The sequence below is a fragment of the Amaranthus tricolor genome, chromosome 14 (assembly GCF_026212465.1).
Source record: "Amaranthus tricolor cultivar Red isolate AtriRed21 chromosome 14, ASM2621246v1, whole genome shotgun sequence".
Lineage (NCBI taxonomy): Eukaryota > Viridiplantae > Streptophyta > Magnoliopsida > Caryophyllales > Amaranthaceae > Amaranthus > Amaranthus tricolor.
In genome coordinates, this window is record NC_080060.1 from 1,656,738 (window position 1) to 1,680,896 (window position 24,159).

At 35.4% G+C, this 24,159-nt stretch overlaps 2 protein-coding genes across 5 annotated transcripts; both read left to right on the plus strand.

Annotated features, from left to right (window-relative positions):
- Positions 1-2,651: 2,651 nt before the first annotated feature.
- On the plus strand, positions 2,652-6,323 carry LOC130799930 (F-box/kelch-repeat protein OR23). The gene is made up of 2 exons (XM_057663228.1): positions 2,652-3,747; positions 5,792-6,323. Exons 1-2 carry the CDS (start codon positions 2,798-2,800, stop codon positions 6,081-6,083), a joined length of 1,242 nt encoding a protein of 413 aa, XP_057519211.1. The 5' UTR covers positions 2,652-2,797; the 3' UTR covers positions 6,084-6,323.
- Positions 6,324-6,915: 592 nt separating this feature from the next.
- Positions 6,916-24,072, plus strand: LOC130799691 (myosin-9-like). 4 transcript variants are annotated; one of them, XM_057662879.1, is made up of 38 exons: positions 6,916-7,460; positions 7,623-7,751; positions 9,352-9,495; positions 9,621-9,766; positions 9,852-10,008; positions 10,475-10,533; positions 10,638-10,797; positions 10,874-11,023; positions 11,397-11,533; positions 11,621-11,767; positions 11,898-11,999; positions 12,076-12,133; positions 12,447-12,548; positions 12,886-12,923; positions 13,277-13,403; positions 13,514-13,684; positions 13,775-13,906; positions 14,129-14,238; positions 14,336-14,396; positions 14,896-15,073; positions 15,182-15,387; positions 16,279-16,398; positions 17,064-17,162; positions 18,145-18,378; positions 18,601-18,740; positions 19,328-19,442; positions 19,535-19,558; positions 19,646-19,903; positions 20,009-20,161; positions 20,249-20,458; positions 20,951-21,076; positions 21,207-21,277; positions 21,360-21,459; positions 21,557-21,613; positions 22,022-22,078; positions 22,324-22,404; positions 22,607-22,689; positions 22,968-24,070. In XM_057662879.1, the coding sequence occupies exons 1-38, from the start codon at positions 7,458-7,460 to the stop codon at positions 23,083-23,085; spliced, it is 4,563 nt and encodes a 1,520-aa protein (XP_057518862.1). In that variant the 5' UTR covers positions 6,916-7,457; the 3' UTR covers positions 23,086-24,070. The 4 variants fall into 4 exon arrangements, with proteins under 4 accessions (XP_057518862.1, XP_057518860.1, XP_057518861.1 ...); XM_057662877.1 differs by having other exon boundaries at positions 13,514-13,906; positions 22,968-24,071; XM_057662878.1 differs by lacking the exon at positions 6,916-7,460 and having other exon boundaries at positions 7,593-7,751.
- Positions 24,073-24,159: the final 87 nt, after the last annotated feature.

Genomic DNA, 24,159 nt, shown 5'->3' on the forward strand with positions numbered 1-24,159 from the left:
GATTTTTTATTCTAATTTATAAAGAGTTAAAATAGAATATCTCATTAAATAATACGGATTTTTTAGAATGTTGGAAATGTTAGAATTTTAGTATAGCCAAAAATGTTGGTCCAACTTCAAAGTCATGTGTCAAGGAAGTCTAGGATGAATATTTATTATGGTGTAGAGTTTCTAAAAATGGAGGATTGAAAAATTCAATGGTGGAATGTATACAAGCTTGTAAAATAGTTGCAAAAATGTACGTGTAAAAGGAGTCAAACAAGGAAAATCTTAAAATGTCAACAAAAATGTAATTTTGTCAAAGTGTCAAACGTTGACTTTTTCTTTGACTTGTGGAAATTTCTTAGAGGTTTCAAAACGTTGGACTTGGTAAATAAAATCCATTTGGGGTTTAATTACGATGGGCCGATTTTATGCCTGACCCATTGGATCCAGTCCAGATAATAATTTTGGCCCAATACTTTACTTGCTCAGAGTCGAAACCTCAAGGTACGAGATTTTCGCTCAATAAATTATACTCTAACAGCCCTCATAATTACTATTTATGCCAAATGTTTTTAACTTACACATTTAATTAGACATCTAAGTATCTGACATTTTTCTTCAATAGAGAAAACATCTGATATCTATAATTGTACAACTACAACTACTTGTCTACCACAAATCTACAACTACCAACACTACAATTAAAATAGCATAGACGCGAACAGTTACACCCACAACTATGTTGTGCCAAATAGATCCTATGTCATGTAAGATTCTGACATTGATTCTCGTTGTCGTCTTCCTTTGCCTCAACTTACCCTATACTAAAAAATAAATTTGAGTTATTATGATTTATTTGAGTTATTTCATACCAAGTCAAAGAAAAATATGCCTTCCTATACTATTTGGTTGCAAAAGTAATTTAGTATAAAATCGTTTTGCAATGATTTAGAGGGTATAACTAATTAATCCAAAATTAAATTTGAGTTTTAAAATTTTAAGGTAGTGTGTACTTATATATTTCAATCACCGATCTCCGATCTTTATATATTCAAAAATCTAATCCCCTAATCCAATGAGTTCCGATACCTTTCGATCTAGGTTTAGACTGGTGCACGACCCTAGTTGCTAGTAGTGAATACTAGTATATAACAAAAATTAACTCGATAAAGTGACTATATTCATTTGTCCTCCTAGTTTGTTATTAAAGGTTTGACATAAAAATTAAGGACTTATTTAAGGATAAAAATTTTAAATTGTGTGAATTGTCATCATACGAAAGAAATTTTGTTCATAGAAGTTATAATCAGAGTTTGGGAGGGACTATGGACGGCCAATAAAGAGAAATTGCGGCAGAGAGCCCCTCAAAATCAAAAAAGACATGCAAAAGAAAACTAAAGACCCAAAACACATATCAAAATTAAAAAAGACATGCAAAAGAAAACTAAAGACCCAAGACACGTTGCACAATAAAAGCAAGATAATACAAGTTTTAATGTACTAATAACATAAACTAAAATCGAGCATGCACAATAACTAATCATGCAAAGATAATTAACTATGATATAGCACTCGAATTTAGAGTATCCAATGAGAATTTATAGAAAGTACAAGTATTATTTCCATTTTAAAAAAAGGTAGCAAATCAAGTTATGTCGCTGCACGATGTGGCATACTTCCCCAACCTTTTTTAAAATTATTACTTGAATTTTTTGTCTGGTTATTATTTATTATTGAATTATTTGTTAATTAATTAATCATAATAGAGGAAACAAATTATTTAGAGGTGGATTCATTGGGAGCAGCTATAGGCATGTTTTACCTTAATGAAAGGGATATTACAGGGTCTATGTGTTGTGCTAGGACTTACAAAACTAGAAAAGGAGGGGCTTTAAATGGGTCGGGCTTGATGGCCCATCCGGACTGAGTCCGACACATTTATCTTATTTATTCATATCAATATATATATATATATATATATATATATATATATATATATATATATATATATATATATATATATATATATATATATATATATTGTATGTGTAATTTATAAAAACATTTGGATAAGTAGGAAATAGGCTAATACTTTTAATCAAATCCTTCACCAATCATGATTAAAAGTAGTTAAGGGCTCGTTTAAAGTCCGTTTTTAGCCCGCTTAATGTATAGTACAAGTTAATTCTTAAAAAATTTCGCCTAATTAAAGCCTGCCCATTAAAAGCGCATCTAATATAGAGTCAGGTTTGTGATCTTGATGGACCCCAACCCGTTGCACACCACTAGAGATGATCACCTAAAAAAATTGGTTACAATAGTAATGTTTTTCTTTCCTAATACTTTTCGCCCAATCATATCTTCAAGACTTCAACCCTTTACTCAATTCAAACATCAAAACTATTCCAAAATTCACCAATTTTTTCATCACAAATTCTTGTGAGAGAGGGTCATTTTAAGAGATCATTTTCTAATTAAGGTGATCCATTATATATTTTTTAAAATATTGTAAATAAACATTAAAAATAATATAAGTAGACATTTAAAATATTGAAAATATACATTAAAAATACGGTAAATGAGCATTATAATTATAATTATTCAGATATATTTCTCAAAAATACAATTTCTCAATATACTAGCTTTTTTTCATCACCCCCTAAAAACAAAAAACAAACAAAAATCAAATTCAAGATAAGACAACATCAATTATAATTACCCAGAAATCGTCTTCTTTCTTTTGCACTTCCTTCTTCTCTTTCTCCAAATACCATCTAATTACAGAGAAGAAGGAAGATCACCCCCAATTATAATGGATAATTCATCAATAGTTCCCCAAATCAATGAAACTCAAACCCTAATTCCCAATTTACCAAACGATGTATCAGCTTTAATCTTATCGTATATACCTTTTCCATTTCATGATCGTTTAAAGTCAACTTGTAAATCATGGCGTAAGTTTTACTCCTCAAAAATACCACTTTCTATTCGTCTATCAAGTCTTCCTTTTTCTTCACTTTCTAATCTTCTTTGTATTTTCCCACAAGACCCGAGTTTGAGTTCTCCTTTTTTGTTTGACCCGACCCATTTAGCTTGGGTTGCACTTCCTCATATGCCCATTAACCCACATGTTTACTCTTTATCCAATTTTGCTTCTCTTGCAATTGGGTCTAGTCTATATGTTTTGGGCGGGTCACTTTTTGATACCCGGTCTTTTCCTATGGACCGACCCACTGCTTCCTCTGCTGTTTTCCGTTATGATTTGGGTTCTAGAAAGTGGGCCCAATTATCCCCCATGATTACCCCACGTGGGTCCCTTGCGGTTGCTGCGGTTGGGTCGGGTCGGATAGTGGTGGCGGGTGGCGGGTCAAGGCACACTATGTTTAGTGCAGCAGGGAGTCGGGTCGGGTCAGTTGAGTGCTATGATATTGAGAGGGATGAGTGGGCTCCACTTGTTGATTTGCCCGGGTTTCGGGCCGGTTGTGCTGGGTTTTGGGTGGGGCAAAGGAGGGAGTTTTGGGTTATGGGTGGTTATGGTGAATCAAGGACTATTAATGGGGTGTTGCCTGTTGATGAGTATTATAAGGATGCAGTTGTCTTGGAACTGAACAATGGTGGAGAAGAAGGGAATTGGAGAGAGATTGGTGATATGTGGGATGATGAAGAAAGAACAAGACTTGGAAAAATTGTGGTGATTGAAAATGATCATGATGATGAGGTTGAAAAGAGTGTGTTTATGCTTGATGGAGATGACATTTTAAGGTGAAGTTTTTATGTCTTTTTGTTTTCCCATTTTTTTGAAACTAATGTTTTATATGATTATGTGAGTTGCATTGCATGTTCATTCTTGATGAAGAGAAAGATTTTTACTTCTTCGATTTCGAATTATAATGAACTTTATTAAACATGCATGAAATCATCAGATCATCTTTACTACCAATGGTCAATTAGAAATAATTTTTTTTATTATGGATAACACGGGTAAGGTTGCGTAGACCACCCCAACCTTCTCTGAATTGGGAGCCATTTGGATATTGGAATGAAATGTAACATGGGTTGCATTGTGATTGTGAAGTTACAATTGTGGGCTTTTTTTAAGAAATGTAATGTATGTGCCATTTCACAACCAAACACTATGTTTCTCATGCTATTTTTAGAGTCTTGTAGGATTTGGCACTATAACATACAACACATGGGTTGAGTAGTAGCATTGTATTGTGACTATACTTTACATTTGCTACTTTGATGATAATTTGGTGTAAGGTTTGAGAAAGATATATTTTTATGTAGGATGAGTTTATCACTTTATTGTGATTTCATGTCTTGGTTATACTATATAGTTTGAATACAGCCCACGAGTCATGAACTCATGATATAAGAGTTCCTATGCTTATTTATCTCGGCTCACATAGCTGATAGCTTTAGCATTGTTGTGGTTGTACCATATAATATCAATTAGCCATGTCTTTGAATGGCGCGGAGGGGTGATTAGGAGGGAATAGTTGAGTTTGTGATGTATGTGATAGCTTATGTCCTTTATTTAGTTTAGGAACGAATGCTGAGTGGTTGCACCATATAGGAATTCGTTGTATTAGCTGTGAAGCCTCGTTTTGGCGATTTTGAGATGCCGGATTAATTGGTGGTTTAGTAGCTTCAACATATGAAAAGAGATTACCAAGATTCAGCCTCAAAGGGGATAGGGAACATTCATATTAGTCTGTTAGAATTTGCTAGCTTGTAGAAGAAGCGCTTAGGTAGTGGATGTAGGCCTAGGAGTCTTGTACTCATGTCGGAGAAGCTTGGAAGTTTATTAGAGAAAGAACGAGAAAAGGGTATCGGAATATTGTGAATCCTTATTTTTGTTTGGTTATAATGTTGGAGCTCTAACCCATTCGAAGAGCCTGACTATCCTTCCTATTCTTTTAATTCCATTTTTGTAGTTAAACCTTTTCCTTTAGTTGGTAACGTATAACTGATTTTATCAAAGAATTATGTGAGTACATATCAGTACAGTTACCCGTTTGATATTTTCACAGGTATTCAAAACAGTCTCTATGACTCGACATTAACCCGACGTGTCTACTTTTGTGGTAGAATTTAAGAACTTCTTTGCAGTTTGAGGCATATTTGGGAATTTGAAAAAGAATTAACGTAGTTTGCACAATCTAGTGAGTATCCCTTGTTTCTTTACTTGAATTAAAGATTAAAAACCGGGAAATCTTTCACTTGGTGGTACTCGTGACTCTCGATGTGTCCAAAGTGAGGCCATCGTATCGAACCACCCACAAACAACTAATGCCTTTTTGAAAAATAATATACTGCAAAGACTTCAACGTTTTTCATTTTATTTAACATCTTTCAAACTTTGTTTGGCTGGTTGATTTGTCGGGATCCTTGTAAGGTTGTTTTTCTTCAATGGGGAGCGGCATTCATACATTTGAATGATACCGTTAGTTTTCTCTAACAATAGAACTAATTTTTGCTACACTTATCGAGGCGAACACATAGCTACTTAGTGCCCAGTGTTAAACATTTGTTACCAGGTTGAATAGATCATCATTATCATCAACGCAATATCCCGCTTGAAGACAGGGTCTGGGTGAGGGAAGGCGACGCACAATCCACAAGTTTGAATAGATGTACTGCTTTTCTAAAAAATTGTGGGTGTAGAATAGAGACGTTATATGTTTTTCCTTTTCCAAACAAATACAGTTGCTAATTGTCTACATTCATCAGTCTTGAATTGTGAATAGCTTGTCAAAATTTCCCTGGTTGATTCTTTGTTATGTCGTTCGAATCATCGCAGGTATAATATGGTGTCAAACCGCTGGTTCAAGGAATCAACTGTTCCGAGAAAAACTCAGGACGGTTCACCATTTGGTTTTGTCGCCCTTGAAGGGGAGCTTCATGTGATCTCCCTTCTTCAGGGAGTTGAACTGTCGACCGTCCGAAGATCAAGACATCGTAGACGAGGCACTGCACTTTTCATGCAAATTTACGACCCCAAAAAGATGTCCTGGAGATCTCTTGTGACCAGGACGCCTTTCCAATGCCCGCTCGATTTCAGAACTGCAGTTATGTGCACAGTTCGTGTGTAATCATCTGCATTGATCTTTGCGTCATTGCAGTATACAAGTAAATATATTGCTACATTTGTAGGTCATTGATTGAACTTTGTGTATTGACAATAGAAAAGAATGAATGGTGGAGTGGAATATGTGTATATAATTATTGGAATTAGTTTTAACCTCGTTTTTTCTTTCCATTTGTAAAAAAATACTTATGGATTCTCTTCTATCACGATATTTAAGTTTATTTAAATTGCTTTTTGAGCTTGGATTTTATTTTTTTGATTAAATTTAACCTTTTTAATTTCGGTTTTAAATTGGAAATTCTTTTGGATTAAATGAAATTTGAATTAGATTCAGATTAATTTGTTATCTCAGAGTATTAGATAAGCTTGATAACTATTTTACCACATTACATTAGAATATAAAAGTTTGAAGAATGTTGGACAAACAACAATGACAAAATGTATGAAGTGAAAAAAGCTATTCCAACATATTATCGCCCAATACTTCTACATGTTATAATGATTATGGGGCGTTTGGCAAATCAGCTTATTGAGCAATTTTAGCTTATTTTGATGTAAATAGAAGATAGGATGGTCAAACCAGCTAATGCTAGTGTTTGGTGAACTAGCTGGTGGAAATAGCTTATTGATATGAATAAACTATTTTCGAACAAACCGTTTTCAACAGCGGGTTTAAAATTAACTGGTCAAACCAGTTAATAAAATAAGTTGGTCAAATCAGCTACTATAATATAATAAATAAATATTTTTAATAATTATTGAAAAATTTTCCCTTTACCAGTAGGAGTTGTCACAGTTGATAGGGCTTGAAAATTCTCTAAACCTAACCAAATAAAAAAAAAAACTCCGTATATTTTTTGTATATTTTTTTGGACAGGATCATAGGAGTATGTCGGTAAACTGCCAAGTATGAAATCCTTCCTTCCGAAATGTATAAATTACAGAAAAACAATGAAAATAGAGGGGAGAAATGAGAAAGAGAGAGAGAGAGAGAGAACTATGGCATCCACTAAATTTCTACAAAGGTGCAAACTTTCAGGGAAATTCTTCATTGTTTCCGGATCTATTGGGGTGCAATCAATCCCTTTACCACACAACTATACTCCTTCTATCTACCCCTTTTCCCAAAAAAATTTGCTCTTACTCTACCCTTTTTTGATTCATCCAAATATAATTACTTTTTTTTTATCCCGTAAATTGAATTTTTTCTGGGATTTTTCTCCAATATGGTGATTAAGTTTTGATCTTAATTATGTGAATTGTTTTGTTTGAGAAAGAGAAGTTGAGTGTGGTGATTATGTGCATAATATGGGGTTAATTAGAGGTTTGAGGGAGATTTTCTGGAATTAATAATTGGGATTCGGAGGAACTTTTAAAAATGGTAAATGGGTATTTTATTTTTATTTTGTTGATTTAGCTAATTGAGATTTACACAATCTAACACTCATTTTGTTGTAATTGCATTAGCTGATTTAATGAGTTATTTTTAAATAATTTTGGATTTTCTAAGAATATGATTTTGAAAAATATATATTGGTTGCAGGCATCTAAGGGGAACATTGTTTTGGGGTCCCATGTATGGGTGGAGGACCCAGATATATGTTGGGTTGATGGAGAAGTTACAAAAAGCAATGGTGAAGAATTTGAAATCAAGATTTCAAATGGGAAGAAGGTAAAAATGACTATAGTTTTTAGCAATGTTTATTTAGTATGTATGCTTTGAAATATATGATATGCTATAATATTTTTGCATATAACCCTTGGAATTCATAATTTTTCTCATGAATTGATGACTAGTTGATGGAGTAATGATGGTTTTCTTTTGTTTAGCAATATACTATGAGTTTGTTCTAAGTTTGTTCTTAATTAGTTCCTAAATAAGGTTTTACAATCTTTAGTGCATGCTAAGTTGTATCTTTACCTTATCACTTCAAGTTCCAAATACTCGAGGGCCTATAAATGAATAAAATTTACGTTATATACTAGTTGGAAACTAAAAAAAGTTTCTTTGGTCAGATGAGCATAGAGCATTGATCTTACCTTGTTGAGTGCTTCTGTCGCGTCTCTAATCAAATGGAAAGAAATTTGACAACTTCAATACAAAAGTTGTTTCCCTTTGGTCCATCTCAGTGTCACATAATTTGCTAGCTAATTCGCTTCTTGAATTCGTGATTCGCTCAAATTTGCCCAAGAATAGCCCAAAACCGATCATGATTCGTTTTCGATTTGTGATTCGCGAGGAGATCAACAAATCATGTAACGCTGGTCCATTTTATTGGTAGGTTGCAACAGATGGTGGTGATGGTAATGAGCCTTGGTTCATTTATATGTGGTGTTCAAGGAATGTTTCTGGTGTCCTTAATGATCATATTCTTTACTAAGCATGTGTTTGAGATATTTTGGGTGGGTAGGCATTTGCTGATGTCACTTAATATGAATTTTGTGCTTTACTGATGGATGTAAGATATTTTCTTTCTATGGAGTTAGTTGCTCGTTGTTGTGGTCTATCTAGTGTGCATTGGTTTCCAACGCAGAATATTGTAGTCTTCTCAGTTGATTTTTGAGTGGATAAAGGTCGGAAATCTTTTGGGGTGATCTATGTATCTATTGTTATATGATTGATTTGGAAGAAAGAATGGATTTTTCATAATGAGTGTCTGGGAAATTGAATTTAGCATCTCTCTTTGTTCTCTTCTTCAATAACTTCTCCGAATGCTAAGTGTGCTCAGTTCACTCCTCCAGTTGCAATGGATCATTCAGATAGTACTGCAACTCAGGGTGCCATTATGTTGTCATGTGGTCGATGGGTTATATCGATATAGGAAAAGGAATGGAACAACATTTTTGGCAAAAACCTTTAAATGATGTAGCTAGTGTGGTAAGGAGCGTTAAAGAGTCATCGAGAACCAAGCTACTCCTACCGTATACCTATAAGACGAATTTGTTTCCTTGAAGCTATGTTTTTGGGTCATTCAGCTTTGTAGATGCCCTTCTTATTTATTAGCACCTCTTTTAGATGAAGTTGCAGATGATGTTTGCTCGTAAGGGTTATAGGAACCTTTTTATTTTTATAAGCGTAAAAATTGCATACATCCGACCCTCCAAACTATGCATAGGTGAAGGCTAGCTAAAAGCCACTTGATGGTATTAGAGTAATGAAATGTTGGTCTTTCTGCAGTGCTTTTTTGGGCGTTCTCGCATTTGTATATAATATTTTTCAGTGGACATATTATATTTAAATTTATTGCTTATTGTTTTACTTTCTCTGACAGGTTACGGCAAATCGGTCAAAAATTTATCCAAAGGATTTGGATGCTCCAGATGGTGGAGTTGATGACATGACAAAACTTTCATACTTGCATGAGCCTGGAGTGCTGCAGAATTTAGCAACTCGATATAGTCTAAATGAAATCTATGTATGTCATCTTTCGTATTACTATCTAGCGTATGCTTTTTTAAATCCTCGCGAAGATCATTAATTGCTCCAGTTGCGGCCCTTGCATGCAATATAACAATATACTACTATTTGACATCATGGCAGACTTACACTGGGAATATTCTCATCGCCGTAAATCCATTCCAAAGACTACCCCATATATATGATATTCAAATGATGAACCATTACAAAGGGGCGGCATTTGGAGAGCTCAGTCCTCATGTTTTTGCTATTGGTGATGTTGCATTTAGGTGATTTATCATCTTGTTACGTATTTTGTATTTCTAATTTTTCCGTCAAGTTTTGTTTTACTTTACTCATAGTTTGTTCCTAAAGGGCTATGATGAATGAGGGTAAAAGCAATTCCATTCTGGTTAGTGGCGAAAGTGGTGCAGGCAAGACTGAGACTACTAAAATGCTTATGCGTTACCTTGCCTATTTGGGTGGCCGTGCAGCCACAGAGGGTCGGACTGTTGAACAACAAGTTTTGGAGGTACGTTCTTTAATCTTGGTTGTAGATCTATTTTCAAACCAATAAAATGATGTCACTGATGAGCTTGAACAAAAATATTCCGTGGAGAAAATTTTCTACAGTTGCATAAACAACTACCATATCAAATCCCGTAAGGCTTTCAAATCTACCAAACTGATGCTATTAGCATTTAGCACCATAAAGGAAAAACTACGTTTTAGGCTGATTCAAATTTCAAAGGATATCTTATGGTTTCGGCCGATATTTGGCATTACTACGCTCCAATCAGCTTGACCATACTGCAACTGCAACTGAAACCGTATTTTTTGTACTATGTTCAGTGTTCACAGTATATACTTTTCCTAAAACATTTCCAATTCTAAGTCCTCAGTGGAACTAAGTCAAAAGAACGGAATCCCTTTTGCTACGATGCATTAGTTCTTTATCATCTAATCCGAACTTAACTGCTGCAATTGTGTTGATGCAGTCGAATCCTGTTCTTGAAGCTTTTGGAAATGCAAAAACAGTTCGCAATAATAATTCAAGGTATTTTCATCTGCTTAAGCCTACTGACTCTTTTATTAAAATGCATCAATTCCTTTGCTCATTGTTTCACTAATATTAATAATCTCTCTAACGCACTTCTGCAGTCGATTTGGTAAATTTGTGGAGATTCAATTTGACAAGCGTGGAAGAATATCAGGAGCAGCTATCAGGACATATCTCCTTGAAAGATCTCGTGTTTGCCAAGTTTCGGACCCTGAGCGTAACTACCACTGCTTCTATCTTCTCTGCGCTGCTCCAAAGGAGGTCTGTACTGAATTGTTTTGTCATTTGTGATTTCTTGAGTTCAGATGTTAGCTTTTTTGTTTTATACATATTCCAGGAAGTGAAGAAGTACAAGCTTGGAGACCCTAGAACATTCCATTATCTTAATCAATCTAATTGTTACGAGTTAGTCGGTATAAACGATGCTCAAGACTATCTTGCTACTAGGAGAGCTATGGGGATAGTTGGAATGAGTATGGAAGAACAGGTATATAATTTTCTTCAACTAGTCTCCTGAGAGACCGTCTCTCTGAGAGACGTCTTTCTGGTCCAACCCATTAAAGCTCAATGCCTACTTACATCATCCTTTATGCTTATTTAACATATTCTTAATGCCTACTTACATCATCCTTAAATGCTTATTTACCGTATCTTTAATGCCTATTTACAGTATCCTTAATGTCCACCGAGTAACTTAATCTACATTTTTTTTTATGAACCGATCCAATTATCAAAGGTTTCTCAAAGAGACCGTCTCTCACAAGAATTTGTGTATTTTCTTTGTTCTATGATACTTACTTAAAAATACTGAGATACATGAAATTAATCTTTCGTTCTCCCTTTCATTTTTTGATATAAAGGAAGCGATTTTCAGAGTGGTTGCTGCAATTCTTCATCTAGGTAATATAGAATTTACGAAGGGTCAAGAGATTGATTCGTCTGTTCCAAAGGACGATAAGGCTAAGTTCCATCTTCAGACAGCAGCAGAACTTTTCATGTATATTTGCTTAACATCTAAATTCATGGTGTATATACTCATTTGAATTTTTAGTTGCTGCGGTCGCTGATGTCATTTTGAATTCAGGTGTGATCCATTTGCTTTGGAAGATGCTCTTTGTAAACGGGTAATGATTACCCCCGAAGAAGTAATTAAAAGGAGCCTTGATCCAGGAGCTGCAACAGTGAGCAGAGACGGTCTAGCGAAGACAGTATATTCCCGTTTGTTCGATTGGTAATGACCCGCTGAGGATTATTTTTATACGGTTCTGTACATAATTTACTACTGGTGACCGATGTTCCTTTAATTCTAAACTGGTTGAAGCCTTATTTTGTTTTTGCTAACATTTTCTTTTTCTGTAAAGGTTGGTGAATAAAATCAATAAATCCATTGGTCAAGATCCTAATTCCACGTGTTTGATCGGTGTCCTTGATATTTATGGTTTTGAGAGCTTCAAAACGAATAGGTAAAGAGAAAAATATTGAAGGGAGTAAATTGATTTCTTTCGGGTATTGACTTCCATGTGTCTTATGGCTGTGCAGTTTTGAGCAATTTTGCATCAATTACACAAATGAAAAGCTGCAACAACATTTTAATCAGGTTAAAAAATTGCCCTCTTTAAGGAACTAACTACCCGTTTGGTAATCGGTACTAAATGGCGGGAATGATAATGAAAAGTTAGTGTGATTTTGGTAGAATTATCCTTGATAAATTTAACCACATCACACTTTCATTACCATAGGAGTCACATGATACATATCATGAAAATTTACACTGTAAATCATTCTCATTACCATTAATTAGTACCATTAACCAAACGGGCTGTAAATGCTATTTAAAATAGTCTTTCAAGTCTTTAGAAACCCTTTTTCATGTCACACGCTGAAACCTCTTTTCACTATGTAAACTTCAGCATGTTTTCAAGATGGAGCAAGAGGAGTACACAAAGGAGGAAATTGATTGGAGCTATATTGAATTTGTGGATAACCAGGATGTATTGGATCTTCTTGAGAAGGTGATTCCATGTTTTTATATTCACGTGTCAGTGATCTTTGTATATTCTACCTTTTTTAATAGCATATAAACATTGCTGTGATATATTGATATAGTTGCATGATTGGATTACGTTTTATGATTTTTTTAGAAAATAGGATGATACTTAATGTTGGATTTTTGTAAGGATGAACTGTTTGTGCTCGAGTTTACTATTCTTCAAAAATTAGGAGGGTGCCCTTGTAAAGAACTTTTTGTGCTCTTTCTCCTAATAACAGATAGTACACTATCTTTTCTGATGTATATAGTCCGTTAAAAGTTATTGCATATCTGAGAATTGTCGTTTGTTCGTAATGCAGAAACCTGGAGGCATCATTGCGCTGCTTGATGAAGCTTGGTATAGTTTGATCTCCCTTCAGGGTCAATGTTATTTTGACTTTATATGTTACCTTTTACCGGATATGGATAAAGGTGTTCATTCGGGTCATCGGGTCGATTTCGGATCAGAATTGTCTGGTCGGTTCCAAAATCGGATTTTGTGTCCACATTGATTTTTACATAATTGCGAATTCATTTGTAAGTCGGTTCAAATCGGATACGGTTAAAAGGTTGGGTGATTATCAGGTCCTCGGGTCTGTTTTGAACACCTCTAGATATGGATATATGAGTTGACATTTTTAAGATGAACTGTTGAGCAATAGGGAGTCATGGGTTTAATTGTTTTCTTCTTTTCTTTCTTTCTTATTCCAGCATGTTTCCAAAGTCGACTCATGAAACCTTCTCTCAGAAGTTATATCAGACTTTCAAGACGCATAAGCGCTTCATCAAGCCAAAATTATCTCGTACAGATTTTACTCTTGCTCATTATGCTGGAGAGGTGACTGGAATTTCCCCTTTTTTACTCTAGCAGGCTAAATGTTGGTTTACTTGGTATTATTTTTGTTAAGTTTGAGATGTTCACATTCTGTACGTTTTTCCTCTTATAAGGTTCAATACCAATCGGACTATTTTCTGGACAAGAACAAAGACTATGTTGTTCCAGAACATCAGGACCTATTGAGTGCTTCCAAATGTTCTTTTGTAGCGGGACTTTTTCCTGTGATTGCCGAAGAAACATCTAAGTCCTCGAAGTTCGCATCAATCGGTTCTCGTTTTAAGGTATCTGATAGTAAGTTTCATTTGTTAAGGTTCAATTTTGCCCAAATTCGATACGTAGTGAAGCTTAACTTCTTAAACATTTTGATCCAGCTACAACTACAGCAACTGATGGAAACACTGAATTCAACAGAACCTCACTATATCCGATGTGTGAAGCCGAATAATCAACTTAAGCCTGCTATATTCGAGAATATGAATGTAATGCAGCAACTTCGTTGTGGAGTAAGTACAATATCAATACATTCTACGCAATGTCACATGATTCGCTAATTGTATCGCGAATTGCGAATCGAAAAAAACTAATTATGGTCGGTTTTAGGCTATTTTTGAACCATTTTGAGCGAATCGCGAACTAGCGAATTATGTTTCACTGATTCTACGTTATATCTATGTTTGTATTCTGTATTCTTTTGCTTTGCATTGTGCACTAACTCTTCTGTTTAGGGTGTTCTAGAAGCAATTAGGATCAGCTGTGCTGGATATCCTACTCGCCGTACATTTTTTGAGTTCATTAGTCGATTTAAACTTCTTGCTCCTGAAGCTATAAAAGAGAAGTATGTTTTGTCTCGGCTAAACCTATGGTTTCTTGTGATTTTCATTGGCTGTTTACTTGATGCAATCATTTTTTTTTTGTATTTTACTCCTTTACAGCAATGCAGAAAAGGATGTATGCGCAAAGATATTGGAAAAGATGGGTCTAACTGGTTACCAGGTTATAAAATAATCCTGTCTTTTTAAAACAGTAGCTACTTGTTTTGGTGCTGTCACAATTAGTATATACATTGTTCAAGACGAAATTTCATACTGCTACAGTTCATAAGAACCCGGCATTTGCCCGGATTTTCCCAATGCTTTACTTTATGATTTTTTCCCTTAAATTATTTCGAAGTGTAAAATATATGATTAGTGTAAAATGTGAATACTATGTACAAAATTGTCTCGCATGTAATATGTGCAAAATTGTTTCGATGTGTCTTTTTATGGCAGTTAGCCATTTATTGGTGTTTCATTTTGTTTTCTTATGATACAAACTGAGATTTTTTTTTTAACTTCTTCGCGGAAATGATATCATTGGTTAAATTTTCTTGTTGCACTTCCTGCACTAAATGATGGTGCGAGTGGATTAGTAAGATTACTCTGGTTTTACCTGCTATGATTTGTATTTCAATATCTTTACTAATCGAGTTTTCTTGAACTTTGATAATTTGCAGATTGGGAAGACAAAAGTTTTTCTACGAGCTGGTCAAATGGCCGAGTTGGATTCACGCCGAGCAGAGAAGCTTAACAATGCTGCTAGAACTATTCAAAGGAAGATCAGAACTCATATTGCCCGTCAACATTTTCTTGCTTTGCGCAGGGCTGCCATTGTTATACAAACATTATGGAGGAGTATGCCTCTTGCAAATTTTAAAAGCTTTCTCGTTATCAGAAGATTTGAAATTTTGGCGCTTTTTATAATTCTCATGTTGTTTTTCTCTCCTACTTTCATATTTGCAGGAAGATTGGCTTGCAAGCTTTTCGAAGGTTTGAGAAGAGAGGCGGCTTCAATAAAAGTTCAAAAGAATTTGCGCAGACACTTGTCTAGAAAATCATATTCACGAGTGCGATTCTCAGCTCTCACCTTACAAACAGGGTCAAGGGTAGTGGCTGCTCGCAATGAGTTCAGATATAGACAGCAAACAAAAGCAGTGAAGATTATACAGGTTATTCTTTTTATTTTTTTTTTGCTCAAGTGTCTTGTATAATGCGTATAAACTGTTAGCGAAACCACCGGTTGACGTCTCGTCACTTTTTGAATATCAAAGATGGTGTTGATTGGAATAATGTCCCTTTTCTCGATTAGCCAAAGATTTATAGTTCCTTGGCTTTAGATTGTAATGAACTATATTAAAATGACTAATAAAATCACGTGCACTTTTAACTTATGTAAAGTTGCTGATGTTTGCTAACAATAATTCATTAATAATCTAAAAACTAATCTCACAAATCCCGCTTAGGTTGGAGCCAAGTTTTGGCATTTGGTTAATGAAATGTTGTTCGTATAGATTGGAATAAAGTCGATTAACTGAATTACAAAATATTAAAGTTAACTTCCATCATTCAAGAGGCTGGTGAGCTCTCCTAAAGTGCTTCAAACTTAAAATGCAACACTGATTCATAGTGTAGCACAAGGCCACACCGCACTGTTTCGGCCATAGCATAAAGGTTTTCAAACTTACAGTACGGGTATATTCTGCATCATATAGGTGTAAAAAACTTCTTTTTAGGCCGTTCAAGCGGTACTTCATGGTTTAGGTCAATATTTGGTGGTACGGGAACCACATCATCCCCTTTACCTAATCACCATGTCTGTTACCGCAACCTTAACTGTTATCGCATTTTTGCACTATGCACGAATTTCGTATTTCTCTCTCTATTCCCACTTACTTATAGCATTTCCCCTCTCATGTTAACCCTCTTTTTCTTTTAATTGATTGCTTCTATGCTTCCCTCGACAAGCCACACACAGTTTTTAATCATTAAAGTACCTCCTGCTGATTATTTACTTAACTATTTGGATAATGTTCTGTTTTTTTATCACTGCATTTTCACAGGCTATTTGGAGATGCCACTTAGCATATTCGTACTATAAAAAGCTTAGAAAGAATGCAATTCTTACACAATGCAGATGGAGAGGACGGTTAGCTCGAAAAGAACTGAGAAAACTGAAAATGGTGTGTTTTTATCTGTTACATGGTGGGACATATGCTAATGCTTTCTCCTTTAAATTTTTTGTGGTGCTTCAAAATTCAACAAATTATTTTTGAGTATTTTTTTTTTATAATAGTTAATTGCTAAGATGTGCAAACTAATACAAAAAAATATATTGGATTCTCTTTTATACCCCTTTTCAGAAAACCAAGGGAAAATCTGAAAAATGAATATTTGTAAAGTTCCTAAATTTACTACCATATTGATTAGTGTCACATGACTCACTGATTTCATCACGAATCGCGAATCAGGAAAAGTGAAATATGGTCGGTTTTAGGCTAATTTTTTGTCATTTTGAGCGAATTACGAATTTAAAAAGCGAATTAGCCAGCGAATTATGTAACACTGATATTGATCATCACTAGGACCTTGTGCGCTATGGTTGATATGATGACATTGATATAATGTGCGTGGCCATTTTGTTAGTCTGATACTGAGTGAACAATCGGAGAAGCTATGAGAGTTTATGTCATTAGTTCATTCATCATCTAGTTAATGATGTAAACTACAGGATGGATTTTCTTGGGCTTTATTTTTAAAATAATCTGTTAAACTTCATCTGTTTGTAGTTATTCGCATTGATTGGTTTTACTATTCTACTGACATGCATTCCCAACTTCTTTTCCAGGCTTCACGAGAAACTGGTGCACTTAAAGAAGCAAAGGATAAACTCGAGAAAAAGGTGGAAGAACTTGGGTTGCGGATACAATTAGAAAAACGTGCACGGGTAATGTACTTCAAATAATTTGTTTATAACTATCGGCTATATGCTTCAAACTTGACTTGCTATGAACTGATAAAGGTTGAACACACTCGTACTTTTTAGCCAGTTCTTCCATTCAAAAATAGATGGCTGTAAAAAAGTCGCAGGGTTTTTCTTTTTTATTTGCTTATAAACTGAGATTATTTTTTTGAAGAAATGGGGTATCTTAAGAAAACGAAGCATCTCATAAACGGAAAAAGTTAAAATACAACGAGATGAAAGCTGTTAGAAATATCGTTGAAGGCCATGCCTAAAACAGTGAAACCATAATTAACAGATACTGTCTGATACTGCAATAGTTCTTCTCACTAAAGCACAACGTCAATTGTCAAGGAACCAACTCAACCAAAAGCTTAAGCTGATGGTTGAGGGCTTGAGGCCCAAGGATATGTTAAATACTCTAACACGCCCCCTCACACGAGAGCCATTGGGCTAGAAGTGTGGATGCGCGTATGCGCTGAATATTCCACTTTAAATGTGGGGTGGTTGAGATTCGAACCCGTTACCTCTTGTCACGTTGGCTCTGATACCATGTCAAGGAACCAACTCAACCAAAACTTAAGCTGATGGTTGAGGCCCCAAGATATGTTATATACTCTAACATCAACGATAAAAGCTTGATGTCTTAATAACTGGGATAACTCGAGTCTCTCTTTGCACCCCAAAGTTTCGTATATCCGGCTCTCCCAAACCTCGCCTAGGTAGGAGCCACTCATAGCATTGGGGTGAATGTTATAGGTCAAGAAAATTGCCACCCTGTACCTGTCAGATTTGAAGGTGGTGTAAATGTTCTGATTGCTGCTAGAAAAAACTGAACAATAGAAGTCCTTTGCAATTCTTTACGCTGACTTTCTTAAATCTTGTCTTTTCTTTTATGTGTTGAGATTGAATCTTGATTTTTCGCATGCAACTATTGCAATTTTAACTATTATAAGTTTTTGTGCAGATGGATATGGAGGAGTCTAAGGAGCAGGAAATAGCAAAGTTACAGCAATCTTTGCAAGATATGCAGAGGAGAGTTGATGAGACAAACAAGTTGCTTGTCAAGGAGCGTGAGGCTGCTCAGAAAGCAGTTGCTGAGGCAGCAACTGCGGCAGCATCTGTTGTCAAAGAAACTACAGTAACTATTGAAGATACTGAAAAAATTGATACCCTAATGGAAGAAGTAGATAATTTAAAGGTAGATTTTTCCTGATGGGCGTATTGATTTCTTGTTTGTAACACATTTGCATGGTTAAACAGTTGAAAATTGCCAATTTATATTCGTTCTCTTTCTTAAGTTGCGAGGTTTGAAGGATTTAACAATAGACTTTTAGGGCGCTCTTGTCTGCCACAATAGATGTTCCTTGGATTTTCTTTTATTTTTTTGATTTTCGATGATTTCCAATTCGATGCTATGCAGATATCATTAACGAAAGAAAAAGAAAGATCGAATGAGTGCGAAGAGAAGTATAAAGAAGCCCATGAATCAAGTGAAGAGAAACGTAAGAAACTAGAAGAAACGGAAAGAAGAGTTCATCAACTTCAGGATTCTCTGAATAGGTAATATTCGAATTTATTTGAGAATTTGGCCTCTTTTGAAGTTTATGAGATTGCTTTGTCCCTTTAGATTTTATATAGAAATGTCAACTTGATTTGTTTACTTAATTTATTGACTTGTGGTTTAGTAAGGTTTTCTTGCTTCATTTTGCTTGTGGTGATTTCATGGATTGTTCTAGTCCCACTTAATGTTCTTTGGAACTATTTGTTTCATTGAAAGAAATAAACAGACATGTGTTTCTTCCCTTTTTCTCCTGCCCGCATCTCTCCTGCCCGCATCTCTCCTGCCCTCTCCCACGAGAGGGTACAGGTATGATTTGTCTGCTACCTCTCCTCCCCCGGACCCTGACTTTATGCGGGACGCTGGGTTGATGACCATGATGACCATGTGTTTCTTCCCTTTTTCCCTTTTCTTCGTTTGCCCCTAAGGAGTGAAGAATAGGTTAAGTAAAAATTCTTTTGGTTTTCCAATGATGATCCGGTTGGATAGTGTCATTTCAAATTATTTGATATTTGATGTTTACTAATCCTATTCTACCCTAAGTGTTTGATGTTTGTTAGTCATTACGCTCAAACTGTTTTGCTTGTAGGCTTGAGGACAGACTTACCAACTTAGAATCTGAGAACAAGGTTCTTCGTCAACAAGCCATCACCATGGCACAGAATAATAAGCTTTTAGCAGCTCGCTCTAGATCATTAATGCAGGTAACATAAATGTGTTGCATTCTTTAATGCTTTTTATATATTCCGGTCGAGGAATCTCACTAAAGAATATACTTTTCTTTGATTGCTTGCAGAGAACCGAAAGTACAAGAAGTGTGGTACTAATCTTCACCCTTCTTAATTGCGTTTTGATGAATACGTCTGTTTAGCTAACTTTTGTTGGTCAACTCACACACATATATTAGGAGCTACGTAGCAGTACATCCATGAACGCAAGAGACCAGGGTGACGTAGAAGGGCGAGCACAGAAAGCCCTCAATGATAAACAGCAAGAGAATCAGGACTTGCTCATCCGATGTATAGCTCAGCCGCTCGGCTTTACAAAAGATCGACCTATTACAGCATGTATCATATACAAATGTTTGAGGCACTGGAGATCATTCGAAGTGGAGAGGACAAGTATTTTAGACCGAATCATTCAAACAATAGGCCACGCTATAGAGGTTAGTCTCGTAAATCCGTAAAAGCATGATGCATTGCAATACGTCTCATAGTGCGTCTTCTTGTATAACGAGGCTTTGCTGAATCTTTAATGCAATATATATCAGGCTCAGGATAACAATGACATATTGGGTTACTGGCTTTCAAACACATCATCCCTTTTATTACTGTTACAACGTACACTAAAAGCAGGCGGTGCAGCTGGGATGGCTCCTCAACGGAGGCGCCCTCCACCTAGCCTTATCGGCAGGATGACTGCGGTAAAGTAGCTTTTGTGTGTTTGTTTTCCTCTGGTTATGTAAGTATGTCTTACTTACATTAAAACTTTGCGTCTTTGTATATATTAGAGTTTTCGTGGAATCCCACGAGATGTTGATCTTTCTTCGCTTGATGGTGAAAAGAATGGTGGAGTCAATGGTCCTTTGAGCCAGATTGAAGCCAAATATCCTGCATTGCTTTTCAAACAACAGTTAACAGCTTATGTGGAGAAGATCTACGGAATGATTCGTGATAATCTGAAAAAGGAGATATCTCCTCAGTTGGGGTTATGCATTCAGGTAATTAAAATGTCCAAAATCGCGACATTAGATCCTTGTGGTATTAGGATTAACACCATCTAGCCAGTTGTACGTATCACTGTTACCTGGAACGACATTCGATTCAGATCGGGGAACGGGATAGGGAACAAGGAACACAATCTATATTGACTCGGGCACGATTGGATACGAGATACATTATGTATAAAAAAATATTTGAAAACAAATTAAATTAAAATGATTTTTTTGCTTTAAGAAATTGTTTTCAAGTGGAATTTTTTTAAGTTTTCGGGGTTTCATCTCGTTTTTTCCTCCCTTATTATTCCTTTAATTTGTAGATGAAGGACAAAATACCTATTATTAAGTCTTCTACATCGGAACGTCACCTTAAGAGATTTGGGTTGCGTTTCATGGTGATTGGGGACATACGTTCCCAAATTGCACAACGTGGCTACGTTCCACGTTCCATATAACTATCGTATGTATACACTTATAAGATGACCTATGTTCCAGGCACCAAGAAAAGTTAGCTCAATAACTCACGGAAGTAGCCCAGCAGCCCAACGGACGCTATTTGTGCACTGGAAAGAGATTGTACAGAGCTTAAACAACTACCTCAACGTTATGAAAGCCAACTATGTCTGTTTCTCATTGCATAACTATTGCATTACTAATTATTTTTTTGTTGAACTTTTCAAACTATCAACTTTTCGTTACGTATCTTTGTTGAAAAATCGGAGTTACTAACTTCAAAGCAACGCTGTAACAGGTTCCATCGTTCCTCATTCGGAAAGTATACACCCAAGTATTATCTTTTATCAACGTACAGTTGTTCAACAGGTTTGAATATTACTGATTTAGTTTCCCGTACATTGTTTGTGTAACATAAGATAATATCTTGATACATCTGCGTATTGAACAGCTTATTGTTGAGACGAGAGTGTTGTTCGTTCAGCAACGCTGAATATGTTAAGGCTGGGCTAGCAGAATTAGAAAATTGGTGTTTCGATGCTAATGAAGAGGTATATTAGATATGCCCACTATGTCTTCTTTGGTATATGGCTATTTTGACTACTTTTTACCACCTTCTACCGTCTTATCCAATATTCGAAACGGCAGTATGCAGGTTCAGCTTGGGATGAGCTGAAGCATATCAGACAAGCTATTGGTTTCCTGGTACTTTTTTTCCCTTTTAATCACTATATCTAGTGTAACATAATTGCCTTTTGAATTCGCAATTTGCTCACAATGAACTTAAAATAGCCGAAAACCGACCATAATTCGCTTTTTTTGATTCACAATTCGCAAGAAGATTAGTGAATCATGTGACAGTGATTATACCTCTGGAGATTTATTATAATTGTAACATAATTCGCTAACTAATTCGCTTTATGAATTCGTGATTCGCTCAAAATGCCGTAAAAATACCAGAAAACTATCCATAATTTGCTTTTTTCGATTCGCAGAAAATTAGTGAATCATGTGACACGGGTTATAATTAACTTGATAATACATAAATAGTGATACATATATTTACAAAAGGCAATGCTTTTGTTAATGGGTTTAATACGCTTTTTTGTTTAGGTTATACATCAAAAGCCACAGAAGACTCTAGATGAAGTTAGCCATGACCTCTGTCCTGTAAGTCCTTCATTTTCAAGATTCAATAAGAGGGTCGTTACGTTAATTTACTCATTAGCCGGTAAACTTAGATACCGTCTCTCTAAGAGACGTCTCTCAGGCCTAGCCCATTAAAGCTTAATGCCTACTCCTATTCTACGTTGCCGGCCCAATTAGAGATGGTCTCTCAAAGTGACCGTCTCTCACAAGAATTTGTGTTTACTCATTATTCTTACTACGGACCAGTTCCATTTTTCTGTTTGCAGGTGCTTAGTATTCAGCAGCTTTACAGGATCAGCACTATGTACTGGGATGACAAATATGGCACACATAGTTTGTCCCCCGAAGTGAGTTTTCATGACCATCATTGATTCTTAATCTCGTTTTTTCTCTTTTAACTACGAGGGCTAGATGTTTTCTGTAATGCCTATGGGTGCATGTTTTGTGCAATAAGTTTGTCGATTTTTTGCTGTCCGCCTTCTAGCATTTCAAAATTTTTGAGGGCATCGCTATTTGGCTTGTTGACTTCGTATTAACTGGTTTATTCAGGTTATATCGAATATGAGAATTCTAATGACCGAAGATTCTAACAATGCTGTTAGTAGTTCATTTCTACTAGATGACGACTCAAGGTAAGCTATAATAAACCCCATGTCCCATCTTTAAGTAAATCTTAAGTAATATGGTCTCGTTCTTATTATCTTAAACAATTTCTTTGTTATCACTAATAAGGGTAAGGTTCCGTACATCTGACTCCCGTCTAGATGGAATCCATTTAAACACATTACGGTAATGGAATGGAATGGACTGATAAAATCGAAAATTATTGCGAGACATCTCATACAAGACGTTACTTGTCTCTAACACTTATTTTCAAATCGGCTGCTAAGTTCATTCCATGATTTTGCAGTATACCATTTTCAGTGGATGACTTATCGAAATCCACTGAACAAATCAGTATCTCAGAAATCGAACCTCCGCCTCTCATCCGAGAGAATACTGGGTTCAGTTTCTTGTTGGAAGCATAGGTAAATACCCGGTTTTGACTCGTTGGTTTTCTATCGGAATGTACATTCTGCTCTCTACACAACAACCTCTGGTGATCGCGGTAGTAATTCAGTCTCGGTATTTCCTCATTCTTTCCGGGTAGTGGCTAGAAACATAACTTATTACTTGAATTGTAGCACAGTTTTGTTCCAGATAGTTTGATCGACCAAGTTTTCTCGGCCTCTAATTGAGAATTTAGGTTTGTGGGATTAGATAACATGAGTTTGGTGGACGGTTCGCCCTCTCGGAAAAAGAAACAGTAGTATAGATCAACAAGACATTGGCGAAATTTTTGCTTGTTATTTACTTATTAGTCATTGTATGTAAAACTTCACTTGTACAAGGGATGTATCATTTAAATAGAGGTTCCTTTCATCTTTGTAATCTCTAATGAATAATTCTTCAGTTCATAGATATACACTATAAATAAGAAGGCAGTCTACCACTCTAGTGCTCAGTGAAGCCATCCCATTTAGTGTTGCTTGACTGCGATATTGATGTTTGGTTATGCGCGTTTAAACTTCGGTCCATTTAACGCGTCTATATTGAAATCATCTTTGACATTTTAACGTGCAATTTAGTGACATGAATTCTTTGTAATTTTTGATTATTTATTATGTTCAAGTAAAAATATTAAAGATTAAATTACTAATTGAATAACATGCAAAAAGAAATGTAAGTAAAAAAAAACTGGAAAAACAAATTCTTTATTATTTTATCTCACTCGTTTTTTTATATATTTTTTCCAAGTAAGATCTCTTAATTAAATAAGATGCAACAAGAATGAGAGGCACATAAAAGGTAGTATCAAGATGCAATTTTTTTTAGTTTATGGCTTTGTTGTAGTTTCAAGTAGTATTTTTTAGTTTATAGCTTTTAAGTTAGAAAAGGTGTACAAAAAAGTTTTGGGATTGTAATTAATATTGTTAGGCACACTAAGGAGACTTAATGGTAGTAGACTAGTGGTGCCTCTTTTCTTTGTTTGGCCTTTTATATCCCTTCTTTTTTGTTTCATTCTCTCAGTTTAGGGTAAATTTTTGTGGTTATCAACAAGC

What these genes read in the sequence shown, in the direction of transcription:
- LOC130799691 (XM_057662876.1), top strand. Translation starts at nt 7,593, where the DNA reads ATGATTTTGAAAAATATATATTGGTTGCAGGCATCTAAGGGGAACATT. An exon ending in CCTGAAGCTATAAAAGAGAA is followed by an intron (nt 14,239 to 14,335) that starts GTATGTTTTGTC and finishes ACTCCTTTACAG; the next exon opens with CAATGCAGAAAAGGATGTAT. An exon ending in GTTTCGATGCTAATGAAGAG is followed by an intron (nt 21,460 to 21,556) that starts GTATATTAGATA and finishes TCGAAACGGCAG; the next exon opens with TATGCAGGTTCAGCTTGGGA.
- LOC130799930 (XM_057663228.1), top strand. Translation starts at nt 2,798, where the DNA reads ATGGATAATTCATCAATAGTTCCCCAAATCAATGAAACTCAAACCCTA. An exon ending in GATGGAGATGACATTTTAAG is followed by an intron (nt 3,748 to 5,791) that starts GTGAAGTTTTTA and finishes GAATCATCGCAG; the next exon opens with GTATAATATGGTGTCAAACC.